At 33.0% G+C, this 21618-nt stretch overlaps 1 protein-coding gene across 2 annotated transcripts in view; it reads left to right on the top strand.

Moving 5' to 3' along the window:
* Positions 1–9649, top strand: part of LOC140444100 (oxidative stress-induced growth inhibitor 2-like) — a 106443-nt gene extending 96794 nt beyond the window's left edge. For both annotated transcript variants that reach the window (XM_072535760.1, XM_072535759.1), the window contains exon 5: positions 385–9649. In XM_072535760.1, the coding sequence (XP_072391861.1) occupies positions 385–783 (399 nt within the window). In that variant the 3' untranslated portion in view covers positions 784–9649. The remainder of the gene's footprint in view (positions 1–384) is intronic.
* Positions 9650–21618: the final 11969 nt, after the last annotated feature.

Genomic DNA, 21618 nt, shown 5'->3' with positions numbered 1-21618 from the left:
GCGGACTAATAAGTCCATCTTCAGTGAACTTTGTAGTACTTACCAAATAATCTCAAAACCAAACAGTGGTTGGATTTAAATGGATTAAACCATGCTTGAAATTATTAAATTATCTGGCAATATGCCGATGGACTTAGCATACAGGAAACATAAGTCCCTACTCTAAAGAGTTTTCTACGTCCGAACTGTAAGATTGTTAGATGCCAACTCTAAGGCCAAGTTAGTCCATTAAAATAGAAGTGTTTTACTTCGATGTTTGAGTTTTTTAACTATATGGTGTACAGCCAACTTCTGAGAATTATCCCTTTTTAAGTTAATATATTATATTTGTTTGAATTTTCATTCATTTAATTATGTTTACTAAGACAACACAAACTTTTTTAGGTTCACCAAATGATGTTGGACGGGGGCTCGACACACTCCTACTACACGGCCTACCCCGAATACACCCTAAGTGATTTCGACGCTGCATCCAGAACTGTGATCTTAACCTCAAAAGACGGCGTGCCCTCAAAATTGCACGTATCCTTCGCAGTAATACTCATCGGATCAAGACCTGATCTCTCTTTCCTACCCGAACACGTCAAATTGGGAGTACAGAAGAACCTTCCCTTGGACTGCAAGACGAACCCAGCCGACGTCAACAGGCTGACTCATAGCGTTAATGGTTGTGAAAATTTATTTGTGATTGGACCTCTGGCGGGTGATAACTTCGTCAGGTTTTTGCCAGGAGGCGCAGTAGCAGTAACCTCGGAATTGTATAGGAGGAAGTACTGTACTTAAATAATGTATTATACTTAAATGAATGTGATTTTTTTAGACCAGTTGTGTTTACAGCGTGCGGAACAAAAGTTTTGGCGCAATTTTTAAAGTTTTCAAATAAATTTTTGCAGAAATTTATAACTAGTGATTAGTGGCGGCTTTTGGGGGTAGGCAGGATAGGCCGGGCCTACCCAATAATTTTAAGAGCTTTAAAATTGAAAAACATATTAATATTAATAAATTGAATAAACATATTCAAAAATTATGTTAACGCATATATAATAACTTTTAAATGTACTAAATTACGCATTTTAAATATCATTAATAGGCCCGATCGGAACTGGCCGACCCAGCTCACATAAGATCCCCGTACAATAAGCGTTTGAGGTTAAGCAGCTTGCCGGACAACGATTTATATTGTCGTGTTTATGCTTGCTGTTTAGGCACCAGACGATCGGGCCTACGTCGACCATCGTTGTCACTTGTAACGTAATTATCAAATTGTAATATAAATTATCTTTTAAATTATGATAAAAAAATATGTAACATAATCTATAATTGTAACATATTTTTAAACAAACAACACAATTGCAAACAAGTGCACGGTTGGCCAAATAAATTAAAAAAAAAATCGTAAAATTCGAAAAAAAAAAGATTCCCACTCTCACACAAAAAAAAATGTATTACACACACTGGCGGCTACAGAATTTTTGTTGGGAAGGTCATAGATCTTGAGGGTGATTACTTTTCTCTGATGCAAGGTCACTTTCAGTCTTACCACCAATAGGATAAGTGGGTTTCCAAATATTTTTAAGGTGGGGGGGTCATTACCCCGTGACCCCTTCCTCTCTGATTACACATAGCTTTATGTAATTTGCTGGCTTGGCCTACCCAAAATTTTACCACACCAGCCGCCACTGCTAGTGATGTGAATTCTCAGAACAAAATTCCAACAGTAAACACAAGTACGTGTTTAATCAAATAGGGCATTATCCGATTTTTTAGCCCTACGGAAAAAATCGTAAATAAAGTAGGTTGCGGATTTTACATTTAAATGTTAATGGTTACAAACTGTCAATGTCATGGTATTTACCTGACACAAATATAAACTGTTGTAAACTACAATTTAAATAAAAGTACTCGTAATGTGGTGTGTCAAACATTTGTTTCCTTAGAAAATACTTTATTATTCAGCCTTTATATGCAATAAAAATCTGTTCCAAAACTTTTGGTCCAAACGTTCAAAATGATCAAAATCTTTTGTATATCAGTGGCATTATTAGTTAATTTTTGTAGCAACTGGTTTAGAGATAAACGACCTAATAATTGACACAATAGGGAATACTGTTTATGACATAGTTGTAAGGTACTATTCGAATTATATTGTTATATAATTTTTTAAATAATTTTTTGTACAAAATAAATTTTAATTTATTTACAATATTAAATATTTATTTAATTGTACACAAACCTCTATTTTATGTATAAAAAAGATATCTTTAAGATAAATGTAAACCCTAAGAAAAATGAACAGTGTCATTATCGCTGTATACAAGTTGATAGCTATGTTTCAACACCTTCTATATCATCAGTATTATCTATAATGTAGTAGAATGTCCATAATATATTTTATGGAGTGACTACTTCACTATTCAACCATTTCTTTCCATTCGCCTTATATTTGAACTCTTGTCTTAAGTGTATCCCACTTTTTTGTTTTAATATTTTTTATTGTTTATTTTCTCCACGATCCTTCTGGTCTTCATTTTTTTCTTTTGCGTTATATATTTTACTCAATTGTAATAATTATTGTATGAATAGGTTCTTTCTCAGTTTGCACTGAAAGATTATAATGCACTTCATAGTTTGTCGTGGCTTTGTACCTTCTTTTTACGCTTGCTACACTCTTGACATACTAAAATTTTCCATAATTTATTAAACGGCATTGTTACCTAAGTAGAGTCGGTTCTGGAGCTAAAATAACGTCACTGAGATGCATGCAATACAGCAGCATCCTTCAAATTATATCAGACTGTCGTATAGTTGACAGCCAGGTGGACGTATGGCGCCATATTTGATTAATCACCATGATGTCCCTTCATCTATATAACGTCATTTCCGCTCCAGAATAAGTTCTGGTCATCTACTGATACAGGTGCTGTTGTTATTATATTTTGATTACCATTTTCTTCACACCTAAGAAACTTCCTAAATATCTCAATTTTCTATAACTTTTTGCATAATATTTGCATTTATATTGGTCACATGCATTTTTTAAATATTACTCTTATTGATCTTTTGTGTTATTCAATATATATCATCAGAAAAATCTACACTAGATAAGCTTTTAATTTTCTATTAAAACGGTGACATCCATGTAAGTTAGAAAGTAATCGAAAAAAGTTCATTAAACATTCCGACAATGAAATTTAGCTATGTAATGAAGGAACCATAGACAAATCTAAAAGAGCCTTTAGAGGTACATCATGGCAGGCTATAATCTCATATACATGGAAAGCAGGTTGGTCTTGATCCATGAAACTTTGTATTTCGTTTACATAATGAATTATTATTAAGGCTTGGTAAAATCGTTGCTGATTTCTAATTCTGCTGAATTCGTGTGGAAAAGACATATTCATTAAATTCTTACATTTATCATTAGTAGGTCAAATAACTCCTGATGGCTCGAGAAGTTCACCTCGTACCATAAGATGCTACACTGAAATGACTTTCAAGCAATAGACAATAAATTTTGTTTAAATCATTTTTACTACTTGTAAGCAAATAAAACAAAACAAAAACCACAATAAATATGGAAAAGCGATGGATAATTTCTGAGGAACTAATGGTACTAAGAAAATATTTTTAAAAGCCAAATTATTTGGCAATAATATTGTTACCTAGAGTCAATAGATGCTAAACATAATAGACTACGACAGAAGAAAACTAGTCAAGAACTTGCTGGAGAACCATACTTCCTAAATAAAGCATAGGCCTAAAGAAAAGTCGCTAATTGTAGCAAAAATAGATTGAGAACCGAATATTATTGGAGAATTTCCCAAACGAATCGCGTCGAATTTGATTACGTCAAGGTTTTAACTTCCTTTTTGAAGTCATCTTTATGACGTCAGACCAAAATGGAGCTCTTAAGGTGATTTCACAAAGGAACTGAAAGTTCAACACAGTCCAATTCTGAACTGAATAAGTTTGATATTACTTCCTTAATGTCATAAACTATTAGTGTGTAAAACTTTTTAGATACATCTTAGAACACAGCATACTTTTTATTTAAATATTATTTATGTGATGTAATAGTAAAGAAATGTTTAAATTTATGCCTTTCAAATTTGTACAATTTATTCTTACTTTGAAGTGCTTTGTACACTTCAAATAAAGCAAAAACATTGAGACTATGCAATAACTTGTAGGTGTGTTTATGTTCGAAAATATTTAGTGACTTCTCAATGACAAATTGTAGAAACATATTTCATGATTATGTACAAAAAAAAGGAATATTAAGATCTTAATATAGATATTAATAGTAAACGTCTCTGAGACAATTTTATCATCAAGGATCAAAGACTGGGGGTTACTGAGAAGCGAGACCTTTTCTCTTAACATACTCATTATCCATCAACCGGCTCGATTCAGTCATAAGTTTCAATTCAAAGCCACAGATATTTGTTTGATTTTATAAAAATTTCTGACTGGAGCGTGTCTAGAATGATAAACCTCACCGTAGCAGTATTGTAGCGCTTCAAATTTTTTTTATGTAAGTGGAGTTGTCAAGCGCTGAGGAAGCATGTTATCGGTTTGACACTTGGTAATTGTAAGATTCATACAAAAACTCTACAAAACAATAATTTAAAGACAAGACAGTTTAGTGTATAAATTCACCAAATCCGTTAAAAGAATTACTTTGACCACTTTCCCATTCTTCTAGTCGAAACCAGGCTTAATCTAATATCATAGTAGCCAAAATTATTTGCTCTGGAAAAAATGTGCATCATTTTCCTGTGAAACCCTTTTAGATTATGGACTGTGAAAATTGTATTAAGTTGTGGAAAAACTTTGTAGTGATAATCCAGCAAAAAATTCTTATGGAATGGTTTTTGTTGCAGAACTATTTTATTATCAAAAGAAATTGCAGTTTCAGAAAGCCCTAAGCAAGCTCTTTTCATTCTAGAACAGTTTGTACTAAAAGGGAAAATAACACATTTCTGCCCCTAAGACAATTGATTCCTTGCAATATAGAAAAATATATTAGAGTACATAATTAAACTCCCTACAGACTAGAATATCAATCATTAAACAATTGTGAAATTTCGTATGAAATCAATTTACGTTCTGGAACGGTTTTTTAATAACAGGAGATGACATGTGTCATTCTCTTCACAAAATCTAGTAACGTTTAGGGAAAATGGTTGGATTCAAATACCAGTGAAAAATGGTTGGACTGGAAAGAATCGGCTGGATGAAACTTTCCAGCTATCCGGCTCGAAGGACCAGAATTGAACTTAATACGCCTAATCACTTTATTAAAAAACTAGGATACTCCAATTTACACAGTTATAAATTAAGGGAGGTTAGACAATTTTGAATATTTAAACTAATTGTTTATTAAATCGGTCTATATAGAGGGTGTGCTACTAAAATATGGCTACTTGATTTTATGAAATAAATGTTAAATAATGTAGTATTGAACAATTATAATTTTTGAACATACTTTTGTGATAATATGTAAATTTTTGCCAACAAAACGCAAAAATCTTTTGTTAGAAACAATATACGTTGCTGCAATTAGAAAAAAAAACTCAACAAATGACTTGTACAAATCTGAAAGACCTTTTTATTGTAATTTAAGTCTATTTATAATAATTTCGAACTATTATACAGTAAAATCAGTGTGATCTTTAACTCTCCAGGAACGATTAGAATTATATTAGCTAATTATTTTGTAGACAAAACCTGTGTATTTTTAGATGAGCGTTCTATACCTATATTACTCAATCTTGCCAATACCTTTCTAAATGTTTGATGACACATTTGATGTGATAGAGCACAATTAATTTCGATGTCGTGTATAAGTTAATCCATGAGTAAATTATATGTTAAAAGTCAACTTTAATTTCTTGGGTTTCTTTTCTATATATAGCAATGATGAGCAAATAACATGTTTTCTCCCACCGAGCGAAACGATCGGAAACTCAGCATTCACTCAGTGGTATATCTGCGTGTTGCCAGTTACTTCTCTAAGTATTACCGTTGATTGAATAACCGAAATTGAATAATAAATAAAATAATTTGGATTATTCAATCAACGGTATTACTGATATCTTCTGTTAAGACAGATTTACGCCTGTCACTGTCTCATTGTTACGATTTACTTAACCCATGTAGCTAAAAACTTAAACTTCACCATAGTTGTCGTTTTTGTACCGTATTACTCAGTTTTTACATTTAACAGACAAGACAAAGAAAACGGAAATGAAATTGTTCCTTTTCTTCTGTCAATGTTTTCGTTCGTTTTTTTTTTCATTTTTTTGTTAAGCTGCTTGGTGTATGTTACTTTAGAAAGTGTTCCTGGCTTTATAACATACGAGATTATTGTTACTATTTGTCTCCGAAATGTAACAGAGCGGATTATCTCTTTTCTTGTCGTATTTTTCCTATTTTGAACTCACCTATATGTGAAATAGGACATTAACTCCACTTCTTCGTATATAGATATATTCTTCCTACTTATTGGTGACTTAAATCATCGACCATTAATCCTTTAGAGTAGAATTTTTTGGTATTGGATTGTGACAGCCTCCACAGCCACGTATCCAAATTCCTTCCCACTTACTGCCAACAATAAGACAAACCTTATGTTACCAGTAGGTAGTATCTTTGACAGCTGTAACTGTAAACTACCTCATACGCGTCCATACCATTGGTGTTCTCAATACTTAACAATACCAACTCTGACTCGAGCTTTGTAACTGTTCAAAAAACAATAACGAGTAGGACTGCGGAAGAATGTGCGATATTACACAGATTCTTGTTGTTTGGTCTTTCGACTTATTTTATCCCAAACAAATGCGGCACCTCGGACGAGTACCGATCACATGAAAACAATATTTATTTTATTTTACTAGAAGAATTCCCGTATTTGGTCGGATACGAATTCCCGACTCACCGAAAACTCTTCAATTTATCGCTCTACCAAGAACATTTTAAAGCATTTCATATAATTCTTAAAGAAACATCGTGGATTATCTTGTACACACTGATAATGTTAGAATAAAATGTTAGTGCAAACGTTACTTAAAATTAAACTAACTATTACGATTTACTTTATTATATTTTAAGGTACTCTAGTTCTTTTCAATTTTTTATGTTCTAAAATATATATGTACTTAGTAAAAATATATTGTAGTAAAATACAGGTATACCTAAAAAGACTAAAGTAGATTTTTATAAGAAATAAACAATTAATGTCTCAGTTAACCAATAAAAATTACTAATTGGTTATTGGCTTGCCAATAATTTTTAATACAAAGACATGGAGTAGAAAAAGTTTTATAGTTATGCGAGTGGGGAAAGTGTTCTCCATGCACGGTAGAAAGCAGTGGCTGTATGTGGAATTCGACGTAATGATAGTTTATTGACGACTGATCCGTATCTTTACACTGTCCCGTGAGACAAGATTTTCGAAATTATTACAATCGAGGTATTTTAATACACGGATCGAGATCCCGTCTGTCACACTGGCCGTAATTTAAACTGGCAAGTAATGAAACACAGTGAACACGAACATCCTGTGATCTACTGTTACAAGGAGTGAGCTTTTATTGCTTAGATTTCGTATTTAAGTTGGCAATAAAAATGATAATAATGTATTAAACAAATACTAGTAAGGATTCCTACGGTTTTTACTGTATTTTTTCTTTCCACCTTTCTCTCCAGCTCTATTTTGCAAATTTCCACTTGAAAAGTTTCTTCGTTCTATATTTTTATTTACTTCATCTCTAAATGATCTTAAAGTTTTTTTTTATTATAAGAAATGTATAAATTAACACATACATGTTAAGTTTATAGACTAACGAAGCTATTTTGCATTTTGCCGAATTGTCTTTATAAATTAAGAATACGGTAGTTGCTGGTGATTGGTGACTCATGGTCTCTTGCTCTTATATCGTTAGTTCTATTTTTTGCAGAACAGTAAATGAAAGTACCGGAGTCAATGTCTGTGGTGTAGGAATATCTGCATTTTGGGTTAAAGTGTACTCTTCACAATTGACCTTTTCAGCATAAAATCGTGCCGGATTATCAAGCGAGCTGGATAAACAACAGTGAGATTATATAACAACTTAAGAAGAAACCTGGATCTATTTATGCTGTAAAAATTATTTGGCTGCTATAGGTAAGCTGCAATCCTACTGATTGCGCCAATTGTTGAATCACTGTGTAACTTGTTTGATTTTTTACAACAACTTTATTACTTTTTACAAAAATGAAACAATTAAACAAATAAACAATTCAAACGGTCTTTGCCAAACGATTATGAAAGTTTGTGCATCATATATAGATCCAGATCTCTTGATAATTGGACTTGTGTTAGTTGGAGGTTACTTTTTCACCGACGTATATATTACAATTATTAGCTATTCGGCGATTGTCAATACATATCTCCTGTACATCCAGTTGTTTCCTCTTCCAGTTTCTGAGGAATACAGAGGTGTTTGTAGTATGCTTCTCTTATAGAATCAATCCAATATTGAAGCTGAATTCTAGGATGGCTTGTGATATAAGACTTTATTGGAATTTTAGAGATCTGTAGAGGAAGAATTATTAAGTGACTTGTTCACGGCAGTATCTACATTAGTTACCGTAGTACAAACAGTGTTTTTAATTCAACATTTAAATCCACCGAAAAAAATCTAATTGGTTTGTTCTTCTAATCACTTACTCAGAGTAATATGTATATAAGCTAACTTGTTATTTACGATTTTCTTGACATTTTTAAAAATATATTTACAATATATATTCAGGGATTCTACAGTATTCACTGCCTTCCCTCGCTCAACCGTTTCCATCTCTCTCTGTTGTTCCATTCTCCATCGTTTAGGCCTCTCTTACTCATGGCGTCGTCTACTTCGTTCCTCCAGGAAACTTACAAAAAATCTCTATATTGACAATGACAAATCATAAATGTCATTTACTGATATTTTTTAATTTCTAAAACATTGAAGTGGAGCCATTGTTATTTAAATATAAATTTCACAATTTACCCTAATAACAGATTTTTCCAATGGCTCGGTGATTTGATCTGTCTACTTCTAACGGTATTTGAAACGTTTTTTATTTCGTTTTGTTTGTGAAGCGTCAGAAGCAGATCAATATTTATTTGTACAAAATAGTGTAGCTTCTTCTTGATCTGATGAATTAGTTGACTTGTTTGAGTTGAATGGCAAAGCAAATAAGTCCACCAATTTGCCAAAAGCTTTGATAACAATATTAAAATGGAATTAATATGAATACTATAAATGGATGTGGCCTTTTGGTCGTAGAAATCAATTCAGAAAAAATGTTTAGCTGAGACATTAGCATTAAAAACATAATGTTAACTTAAACCTATTTTTTGATTAGAACAGACTAGAATTTTGTATCTGTATAACCTAATAAAGTATAAGAAACTAGGTTTGCCTTAGGGAACCCTTGAAATCTACTTCAAGAGAATCAAAATGATTTGTAAACTTTTTAGAGAATATTTTAATACTAGCAATTATAAATTCTTTCCACTTTATATACGTTATTGTTGTTTTTATCTCACTTTGTTGATATTTTGAAATCTTTAATTTTTAAGTTTGTTATCCGATGTAAAATATATTTTTATTAAAAACGATGACTTTTATTTGAACTACCATTTCCATGTTTTAATTTTATCGTTTGTGTAATGAGTCAATCAAAGCCAATTGTGAGATCGAGATTGGGAGATCGCCAGTCAAAGTGAAAGCTATAGTAAATGTAGTTCAATTTGACTTTCTGTGCGGATTTTAATTTTTGTGGAAGAAAAGCTCTGAAATAAGTAGAGACTCTTACACACTCAACAAAAGATAGATTAGACGGAGACTTATTCAACACCAAACGCCCTGAAAGATGTAAATAAGCATTAACAACAAACTAATTTTAAATATTTCAAAATAACGGAAAAAGCCAAAGCAAATACTTCAAGGTAAAATAGAGGATGGGAAGCGATCTTGGGGGGATTGATCATTTGTGAAACGCAAACAGAACAGCTGTTTAACGACAAACGAGACAAAATAGATGAGACTGGACCAGAAATAACAGAAAGTGAAGCAAATACACAATTAAAGAAATGAAAACTGGGAAAGCAGTAGGACCAGACGAAATGCTGACAGAAATATTGCAATTTATCACCGACTGCAATACACATGCTATTGTCGAATTATTTAATATCATATACAGAACAGGTATATTATCTAAAGAATGGCTTCTATCAACATTCGTGACTATACCGAAAAAGAAAAACGCCAGACAATTTTGCGATCACTGTACCATCAGTCTAATGTTCCACATACTAAAAGTATTTCTAATGATTATTCGTCGTAGAATATATAAAAAGTTAGATCAAGACATTGGACAAACTCAATTCGGATTTAGAAATTCTCAAGGAACCAGAGAAGCATTATATGTAGTAAATATGCTAATACAGAGATGTTTAGATGTAAACCAGGACACCTATGTCTGCTTCCTAGATTATAACAAGGCATTCGATACAGTGAAACAAATAATCTGTATTATGAACAAGAAGCTGTCATAAGAATAAATAATTTAAAAAGTAATAAAATAAAAATCAAAAGAGGTGTTAGACAGGGCTGTGTCTTGTCACCATCACTGTTTAATGCATACTCACAGGAAATATTCAAAGAAGTATTAGAAAATGAAGTAGCATGCATAAAAATAAATGGCCTACCCATACGTGAAATTAGATATGCTGATGATACAATACTAATAGCAGAAAATATTACAGATCTACAAAGAATTTTCGATAAAGTTGTTGCAGCGAGTGAAGAATTTGGTCTGTCACTAAACATAAAGAAAACAAAATTTATGGTTATATCAAACAAAAATATTAGATACATCAATCTACACGTAAATAATAATACGATAGAACGAGTTCAGAATTATAACTATTTAGGGGCAAACATTAATGAAACGATTATACCAAAAAAAATTAGAGTTAGAGACCTCAGCCCTAAATCTTAGAAAACGAGTACTAAAGTGTTATGTATTTTGTTTTTTTTGTATGGTGGGGAGACATGGACTTTAAATAAACAATGTCTCAATAAATTGGAAGCATTAGAAGAAGAATGCCCTGGCTGAGAAACCTCAGAGAATGGTTTGGAAGCAGCTCAACTGAACTATTTCGGGCTATAGCGTCAAAAGTTAAAATAGCAGTGATGATTGCCAACCTTCGTTGCGGAGATGGCTCGTAAAGAAGAAGAATATGCAATATTAGAATGTAGCAGTATCAACACTAAAAGAAGAATTTAGCAACAAGAAATTACCAACACTTATAAAAGACACTGACTGACAACAAACAAATTACGGTCACGTGCTGAGGGGATCAAAATATGAAATTTTGAGACTCCCAATACAGGAAAGATTCAAGGAAGAAGATCTGTTAGTGATTGGTATCAATGCAGATTGATTTATTTGTTTAGAGCAGCAAGTTCAAAAATAAAAATAGCCATTATGATTGCCAACCTCCGTACGGAGACGGCAGTCTAAGAAGAAGAATGTTGATGATGATTTTATGTCTTATGGTTATGTATAACATGTTGTACTAGTAATGACGTCTTTTTTTTAGCATTCTTAGCATTTCGATGTTCTTGTCGTCTTATCTGTATTCTTCGATTGGTCTGTCCGATATACGCTTGGTCTCATTCCTTATAGGGGATCTTTTTTACTCCTTCTACCTCTACTCCTATTTTCTACTGGTACCGCCAATATGGTTCGTCTGAGAGGGTAATTTTCATTTGTTCTTGACACATGTCCAGCCCATCTGAACCTACTTATTTTTATGAAAGATATTACATATCTTTTATTTACTTTTTCCGTCGACCATCCATTTATGATTATTATTAAAACCCTCAAAATAATTGATTAATGACCCCTATTAATGAATGATTTTCTATTAATTAACGATTTCATTATAGGCAATACAACATACATTGCTTGTATAAATTAATTTAACCACATTTAACGCTCTGCGATTGGCAGTTACCTGTGGTGTAGGCAACCAAACATACCTATTTATATTCCCACTAAAAAATTATTTAAAATGAAGTAGCCGCTGTAAGTACTGTCTGTCATTGTATGTCATTATTCATCGTTAAGTAAATAAAAATTTAAACTAAGATACTTTTATTTCTGAAAAGTACGGTCGACGGAAAAGTTTTGTAACGAACTCGTGAATTAAAATGGCGATTAACAATCTCGAACATTAACGCACTCGCTTCGCTCGCGCGTTAATATATCTCAATTGTTAATTGCCCTTATTAATACACTTGTTGGTTAAATAACTATATCTTGACATTGATATCTTTAATGTTTCTCTGACGTGATTTAATTTAAGATAGTTAAATGATCATGTATTGCAGTAGAACATTATAGCTCTCTTCACACACATTAAGTGAATGACTATTTCGATTTTCGGTAAGGTTTTTGTTGTTAAAGTACGGAGGACCAGATCTGACCAAACAACTACAAAAACTAATCCAAAAAATAATAGAACAAAACAGAATACCTTAAGAATGGAGATCAAGCATCCTAATGCCTCTCTTCAAAAAGGGAGACAAATCGGACACGGAAAATTACACAGGAATTAATTTATTAACAACACTAAAATTAATAACCAAAGTGATAACAAATAAACTGAATGAAATTATAACACTAGCAGATAAACAACAAGGTTTTAGGTCAGGAAGATCATGCATCCACGCTATATTTATAATGAGGCAAGTACAAGAGAAATCATTAGAATACAACAAACCCGCATATCTATGTTTCGTGAACCTTAAGAAGGCATTTGACTGGGTCAAATTAAAGGACGTTATCCATTTATTGTACGCAAGAGAGATACCTATAGAAATAAACAAAACGATCGAAAATATCTACCAAAGCAACACAATAATAGTAAGAGTACAAGAAGAACTGACCGACCCTATTGATGCTGGCAATGGAATAAGACAGGGAGATTCTCTGAGACCTCTATTGTTCAACCTGATTATGGATGAAATAATAAAAAAAGTAAGAACTAAAAAAGGATACCAAATGGGAGAAAAACAACTGAAAATAATGTGCTATGCAGACGACGCAATACTCACTCTTCACTTCACTCTCCCAAAGTGAAGATGATTTACAACGTATGCTGCACCAATTTAATATAACTGCCAGAAAATTTAACATGTTAATTTCCCCCAAAAAAAACAAAATGCATGGTTACAACAGCAAATTTACTAAGATGTAATTTGGAGCTGGAAGGTCAGATAATAGAACAAGTTATGGAGTTTAAATATCTAGGCATCACATTATCTAGCTACGGAAAGCTCGAAATAGAAGTGGAAGCTCAAGTGAATAGAGCAAAAAGAGTCGTAGTTTGCCTGAATGAAAATATGGAGAAATAAAAATATCAGGAAAGAAATGAAAAGCAGAATTTACAAAACAGTCATCAGACCAATAATGACATACGCGGCAGAAACACGACCTGACACAGAGAGGACAAAAAGGATGTTAGAAACAGCAGAGATGAAAACACTTAAAAAAATTGAGGGTAAAACACTATGTGGCAGAGCTAGAAGTACAGATATACGACGTAGATGCAAGGTGGAGAACATCAAGGACTGTCTAAGAAATAGAAGAGTAAAATGGAACGATCATTTAAGCCGAATGACAACAAATAGAGTAGTAAAGACGACAAAGACGGTTCCCCAATAGGAAGGCGATCAGTAAGAAGACCACGAACGATGGAACGACAACTTACTGGAGGCACATTGAAACACACGGAATCATGTCTATATAAAAATAAGAAGAAGAAAGTAATATTTTGTTAATAAAAAAATTAAGTAATAATGGTTTACACTACTTTTATTGAATATGCTATTGATAAGAATCCGTTCATAAAGAACAAACAAAAAAAAACTTGTGATGACAAATCAAAACAGCTTATTTAAGGAAAGAAATATTATTTTTTTTTAACTAGGAACTATTTTTACTTTTATTTTACCGAAATTATTATTTTAAAATGCGAAATAGACCTGCGTCAAAATTTGATGGTAATTTTTAATATAACCGATAAGGTAAGGTACACGACATTAAGATAATTAACAGTTATAGTTTCACACCTGTGTGTACCCGCATTAGATAGCATGACGAGAGATACTTTACTAAAAATATCGATTATATCTTGGTGCAGCCACACCTCGGTAAGAAAATAAGGGTCGTTAGACGATAATCATTACGTAATTTTCGACCTACCTTTGGATATTATATGCCATAATAAGCTAAAATAAATGCCATTATAGGTTTGCTAATTTATTACGCGTGCAAAGGAAGTGACGTGCCGAAGCAGATTGAGACTCAGTCTAGCATATAAAACGATGAACTTTCACACTCCCCGAATAAATAAGCGTTTCAGAGATTACATATTTTTAAAGCAACTGAACGTTTTCACAGTTCTTGAATACGTATAAAAAGGCAAATCAAAAATTCAAATAGCTATATTTTGCTAAGACCACAGTTTTTGGAATTACAAGAAAAATAAGTAGGGGAAGGTGGTACATAGTGAGACGCGATACGCAGTAAGACAACCAATTTAAATTCATAAGTTTTCTTCCATTTGCTTCGCCAATCTACTTAAGGAGGGCACATATGTCACTACTATTGTTATTTTTGCAATATGGCGTATAGTGTAAATGTGTTTAACTAAAACGTGTTTTTGATAGTATAAAAAGCTACATTTAAACAAATATTCAAAGGAATATTTTGCTGAAACTATAAGCAGTTATTGAGTGATCTCAGCTGAATATTGTCGCATCAGGTGTTGTGAACAAGGTACATTGTTGTTTATATCTTATAACTTGTACTTTTTCCGAATGGTAAATTTCAAAATAACGTCCAGTACACAGTGAGACAAGCATTATTGGTACATAGTGGGACTGTCTCACTGTGTACCACAAATGAATATTAATACAATTACCTGAATATAATGATATCGTTTTTGCTGCAGATCCCTAGAAAACTGAATGTTCCACGCAAAATTTGCAAGACGTCTGTCCAAAGTTTCAAACCCTTTAGAGATATGTGCAGAAGAAAAGAAATAATCCTGAAAATTTACCAATCATTAAATTAATGTAATGGACTTAGAAACCGACGTTATCAATGATGACAGGGCCCTTGATCAGTCGAGATGTGACGAAACTCTGCAGAGAACTCCACCGAGAAATACCGAACCCCAATCGGGACCATCGAGATGTGATGGAACTATACAGAGAACTCCACCTAGAAATACCGAACCCCAATCGGGACCATCGAGATGTGATGAAACTATACAGAGAACTCCACCTAGAAATACCGAACCCCAAACGGGACCATCGAGATGTGATGGAACTATGCACAAGACTCCATCTTATAATGGCAAATTGAAATCAAACCAGCAAGCTGCACCCCAGCCTGGAACGTCAGGAAATATTAAAACTCAGTCTAGTATACCAATTGAAAAGCTAGTTCCTCTTCCTTCCAAATTTATAAAGAAAAGTTTCAAATCACGTTGCCACTAAAAACACAATTAGAAATAAAACAAGAAAAGAAAAATATTAAGAAACAAGCTGAAGAGGCCAAAAAAATGAAACCAAGGAAAAAACGACAGGAACCTTAGGAAAACTGGCTACTAAAGCAAAAAAGACCTGTAGGTACGCAAGAAAGCTGGAGTTAGAAACTTACATTTTGATGATTCTGAGTCTAAAAGTTACGATAAGAGTAAGCTTTGTGATGATGATGAATAAGATGATGTAGATCTAACATAGAAAATGAGGAGTGTTTGGTGTGCGGTGAATTCGGACGAGACAAAGAAATTTGGTACCGTTGTGTAATGTGTTCGAATTGGGCTCATTCAAAATGTAGTGGTTGGGACTCAGCAGTTAATTATACATGCGATATGTGTGCCAAGGTCGAACGAAAGACAGTCAGAAAGTAAAATTATCTCTTTAATGTTTTTTTTTTTAATTTTGTCTTTAAGAAATCTGTTTTGTTTACAAATATGTTTACGCTTTCTTCTTCTTCCTATGCCGTCCCCATTAACGGAGGTTGGCGACCACATTTTTAAAAGCTTCTCTGTCTTTTGCAACGTGGAATAATTCGTCTACAGTCATGTTTGTCCAGTCTCGAATATTTCCCTGCCATGACTTCCTCTTTCTACCTATTCCCTTTTTGCCATCGACTCTATCCTGCATGATGACCTGCAGAAGACTATATTTATTATTTCTTAGTATGTGTCCAAGGTATGCAGTCTTGCGTACTTTTATCGTTCTCAACAATTTTTTGTCTCGACCCATCCTTCTCAGCACTTCCTCATTGGTGACCCTGGCAGTCCATGGGATTCTCAACATTCTCCGGTATATCCAAAGTTCAAAGGCTTCAATCTTTTTAACTATTTGCGCTTTTAGTGTCCATGTTTCTACCCCGTACAATAGTTGCGACCAGACGTAACATTCAACAAACCTCAGTCTCAGCGCAATATTCAGATTTTTGTCACAGAACAATTGTTTGAATTTTAAGAACGCTGCCCTTGCCATTTCTATTCGTACCCGGATCTCTTGGTCTGGATCTGATCATCTTACGCTTTAATACAATAATTTTTTTTTTCGAATAAAGATTTATTTAGTTCTGCGCAGAATTACCCCTTACTTGGGGGAATACCGCGCAATGACAGTTTTTTAAAGTAAATTTTTTTCTTCAAAATCCGTTAAACTTTAATCCTATTTTTTATGGGGATAACGTTCCCAATAGATACAAGTTTCAGTAGTTAAATTATGGAAGTTTGTTTGCACATAGGAAACTTTTTGTAAGTATTTTACCTTAGGTGCGCAGAATTCCCCCGGTTTCCCTTATGCAACCAAATTATTCGGTGAACAAAATTTTTACAGATGAACAGGAAGATATTCTGTGTAACTACATTTTAAAACTTGCAGTAATATGGCGTACGGCCTAACTACCGTAGCTGTAAGATTCATCGTATTTGATGTAGCTAAAGTAAACAAATTGAAGGTACCAAAATCATGGACAGAAAGTAGAATGGACGCTATCGACTGGCTTCGACCATTTATGACAAGAAAAAAGTTGAGCATACCCATACGACAAACTGAGGCATGTAGCTTGGCACGCTTAACTTATTTCAACCGACACAACGTTTGGCTGTTTTTTGATAATCTTCAAAACATCCTAAACAAATATCCTATTTTAATTGAGAGTTAATGTATTTTTAATCTTGATGCGACTATCACAAAAACTGTCCACGACCCCAAAAAAGTTGTAACTGAAAAAGGCATTAATCAAGTAAATAGCTGCACTAGTGGTGAACATGGTGTACTAGTTACCACCTGTAGTTAGGTTGTATAATATCCGCCCTTGGCACATACCGTCCATCAGTTATGGTGTTTCCACGTAAATTCTTTAAAGAGCATATGCTTAATGGAGCACCTCGTGGTACCTTGAGACTAGCTAACCCTTCAGGCTGGATGACAGCATAACTTTCTCTACAAGTATTAGAACATTTTATCAAATACAGCAGCAGTTCCAAAGAAAATCCGTCGCTGCTAATATTTGATAATCACGAGAGCCACGTCACAGTGTAAGTAATCATGAAGGCTCGAGAAGCAGGTGTCCATATTTTGACGTTGCCCCCACATTGTAGCAAGAAACTCCAGCTCTTAGATGTGACTGTCTTTCCTGCATCTCCCTTTCAAGGCATATTATAATGCTGCATGTGAAGCTTGGCTACTGAACCATCCAGGAGCGCCCATCACAATATACAATATCGCTGAGTTGGTTGGTACAGCACACGATAAAGCTCTCGTACCTCAAAATATTCGGTCAGGCTTTGAAAAAACAGGGATATGTCTCTTCAATCCAGATGTTTTAAGAGAGAGCGACTTTCTTGGATCGGCAGTGACATATCGTCACTGTAGAAGAGGAGTCCTTCAATAACGTCCTTCCAGGACCATCGGCTGTAAACTCTGTTCCTGTAGACCCAAGTCCTAAAACACCCTCTAGAACTACCAAAGGAAATAAAAATTTCATTTCACCAGAGATGTTGCAAGGATATCCCAAGACCAAGGCAAGAAAAGTTAATAGGAAGCCGAGAGAGAAGAAGAAAAGTAGGATCCTCACAAGCACGCCTGAGAAAGATGCGCTCGAAGCAAAGCGGAACCAGTTGGTTTCTTCGACAATGAAACAGACAGTTAGACGTGCTGTGGATATTGAGAGTTCTTCGGATGAAAGTGAACCAGTTTTTAATTTGGGAGATAGTGATGATAACGATGATTCTTGGATAGGACCAGTGACCAGTGGATGATAAAGCATTTGACTGCAATCGTGACCCTGTAGATGGTGACTATGTTTTAGTGAGATTCAAAGAAAAATCCAAAAATATATTTTACGTGGGACTTATTGTATCATGCAACAATTCAGAAGTAGAGGACAATTTTATGCACAAAACCAACAAAATAGGTGCCTCGTGTTTCGTATTTCCCACTGTTCCTGATCTTGCTTTCGTGGAGAAAGAAGACGTCAGATTTGAGCTTCGAAATCCAACGCCATTTCGCAATAACAAGAGGCTGACATACAATAAATTTGAAATAAATTTTGGGCATCTAGACGTTTACTAATTAGCCTTAATTTCGGATATCATCTCTTGTTTTCTTGGGAAATATTTTATGAAGTTATATTGACTATTTTTTTTTATTTTTATTATCGAACTATGGAATGTATCTTGTGTCTCACTGTGTACTAAGTAACATGTCTCAATGTGTACCAGGGGTGGTACACACTGAGACATGTTCAAGGTTGTTTTTAAAGTCAAAATTTAAAAGTCATAAATGCTATTCAATTAATAACAATATTAAAAATCATCTGTTTAAATTTTTATGACACTTCTGGTTTTAAAATAATTTCATATATTATAATAATAAATATTATTTTTAAACATATTGTTTAGTTAATATAATAATTAAATTTACTATCAAATGATATTTAATTATATTTTATTATTAATTTAATATTTCGTCCAAATTTGACAGGTCAAATTCATCATATTGCACTAACGATTAATTGACCTTTTCAATATAAACAAATAACATTAATAAACATGTATCATCATATCCAGTAATTTCACTATGTAAAGATCTTTTACTAAAATACCAGTACATCGCTTTTCTCTGCTTATATAAAATGACAAATATTGATATAAAAAAGAACTTTTTTTCTTCTTCCGGTTGTAACCATGACTCCATTATTATCACAATATCAGGTACAATTTAGCGAGATAAGATTTCAATCTCACCAAGTTTGTTTCTCATTCCGTGGCTATTCATATACAATAATTTTATACATGATTTTAAATTTATAGCATTTTTCATACAATAATGCTTGCACGTCATTCAAAATTTACAACGTCAGAACCCCACAGCGTTGCCAAAACATCAGAATAGTTAGTAAGTGAGGAATTTTTAAAATGTCAACTATTTGTCAAACTATTATATTAACAGTAAATACACTGCAGTAAATACTGCAACACACTAAAATCCATTAGAAAACATTTTAATACAAAATTATATATTCTAAATTTTAAACTTACCTCTTTTAGGGCTTTAATAGTAAAAACGTCCAGTCATTATTTCTTGTTCAAAATAATCTATCTTATATGAAAGCTTATCAGCTTTCTACAGACTATTTATTTGTTTTTGCATAGCACAATCACAATACACAACAATAATTAGTTTTTAAAGCTATTAATCTAAATTTAATATGTATTTATAAATACAATTTATTAATATATATTATATTATGATCAAATTGTGCAAGAAATCAAAACATAAACAAAATTCTTACTCTAAAAAAGCGGCAACACTATACACTTTTGCCAGACGCTGAACTGTCAATAAAATTTGAAGTATGTATTCCTGTATCAGTAGCGTACAATTGTCTAATCTATTTAATTAAAATTATTATTTTGTGGAATATTAGACTTATTTCATAAAATTTATATTATTAATAATAACAAATGTTTTTGGTTATTTAATCGATATAATTCTAAAATTTCCAATATACTGATGATTTTATTTTTCTGATTATTACACCATACACCATGTTGACGCCTATGAAAGATCGAGCAGTTCCGTATGGGCTTCATATTATTAGCTTTGTTAGGAAAAATTGAACTCTAAGGTTGACGTTCTGGAAATTTTAAATATAAGTGACGTCACTTTATATAAATTGTGACGTGTAAGCATTTTTATATGAAAAATGCCATAGCACTTAGTCCACCTGTGTTATAAAACTCTTCTGCACTATCAAATAAACAAACTTGAATATTCTGATTCATAGCCATTTTGTTTCATATTTTATTGTAATCCAACTATTGTTTCCTCACTCACATGTTATTTTTATAAGAGGAACTTCATTCTCTTTTCTTATATAGATTTTCCTATTTCTAACCCATGGGTACTTATAACCTTTATGTAGGCTAGATTAAGCAAATTTCTGCCATCTTGTGTAAGAGTTTCATTGACATATACTTGGGTTTTTGTTACAGCTGTGCATATCAGAGTCTACCTTTTTCGCTTGTTGACATTTCATTATTTTGTTTATTTCTTAGGCTGTAAATTTTGCAACCATAACCGGGCCTCTTTTTGTGTTCTTCCTCGTACATTTTTTAATGTCTGTTATTTGAATATTACACTATAGCAGATCGTTAGCAATCTTAAAAATTACAGAATCAGTACTAACCTCTTCCTTTAATTGTGTACCCATAAATTCAATATTGCACGAGATTCTGTCACACACTATCATTTATTTTTTCTTTAAGTAGTTTAGTTGCTCATTTTCATTCTTTAGTGGTTTCATTTCAGTCAGAAAACTTCGATTTTCAGAAATTAGTTGATCGAATTTTTCAGACTTGAAACTCAACAAATTCCTGCAATTTTTCCACATATCGCTGTAATGATTCATCAATAACAGGGATTTTATCATTATCACTACTACTCTTTCCAGAAACAAGTTTTACAGTTTTAGGTACCATAACCTAGCTTTGTTTACAATTTGAACATCGGGCAATATTATTGGTTATTCGAGATGCCCTTTCATCGCAGCTTTTATGGAAAGTACTTTTCTTGCAAATACTGCATGAGTTGTATTGCACGTGTTTAACCTCCAAAATCTTCCTACCCTCTTAAAAGTCTTGTTGATTAGTTACCCCTAAATCCAGCCTGGTGTCTCAATATATTTTCATATGCTGAACGATATTTGAGATAATTTTGTTTTGGTTCCTTTTTGTGCCAGCTTTAAGAATTCCCCTGGTATCTTATCACTCCCTGGTTGTGATTTTTTTTATTTGTTTAGGGCCTTCTGGGTCTCTTTAAATGAGTTTATTTACTGGTATATCGGCAGTCATGTAAATTTCTTCTTTATGCCATACTGTTGGTGCTATATTTAAAAGGTTTCTGAAAAACTTTTCGTCTCATCAACTGGCCTTCGTTATGCATTAGTTGTGGTAATGTAATTTCGTTTCTC

The sequence above is a fragment of the Diabrotica undecimpunctata genome, chromosome 6, assembly GCF_040954645.1.
Source record: "Diabrotica undecimpunctata isolate CICGRU chromosome 6, icDiaUnde3, whole genome shotgun sequence".
Taxonomy (NCBI): Eukaryota; Metazoa; Arthropoda; class Insecta; order Coleoptera; family Chrysomelidae; genus Diabrotica; species Diabrotica undecimpunctata.
Note: the sequence above shows the minus strand (reverse complement) of the source record. Positions and strands in the feature narration are given on the sequence as shown.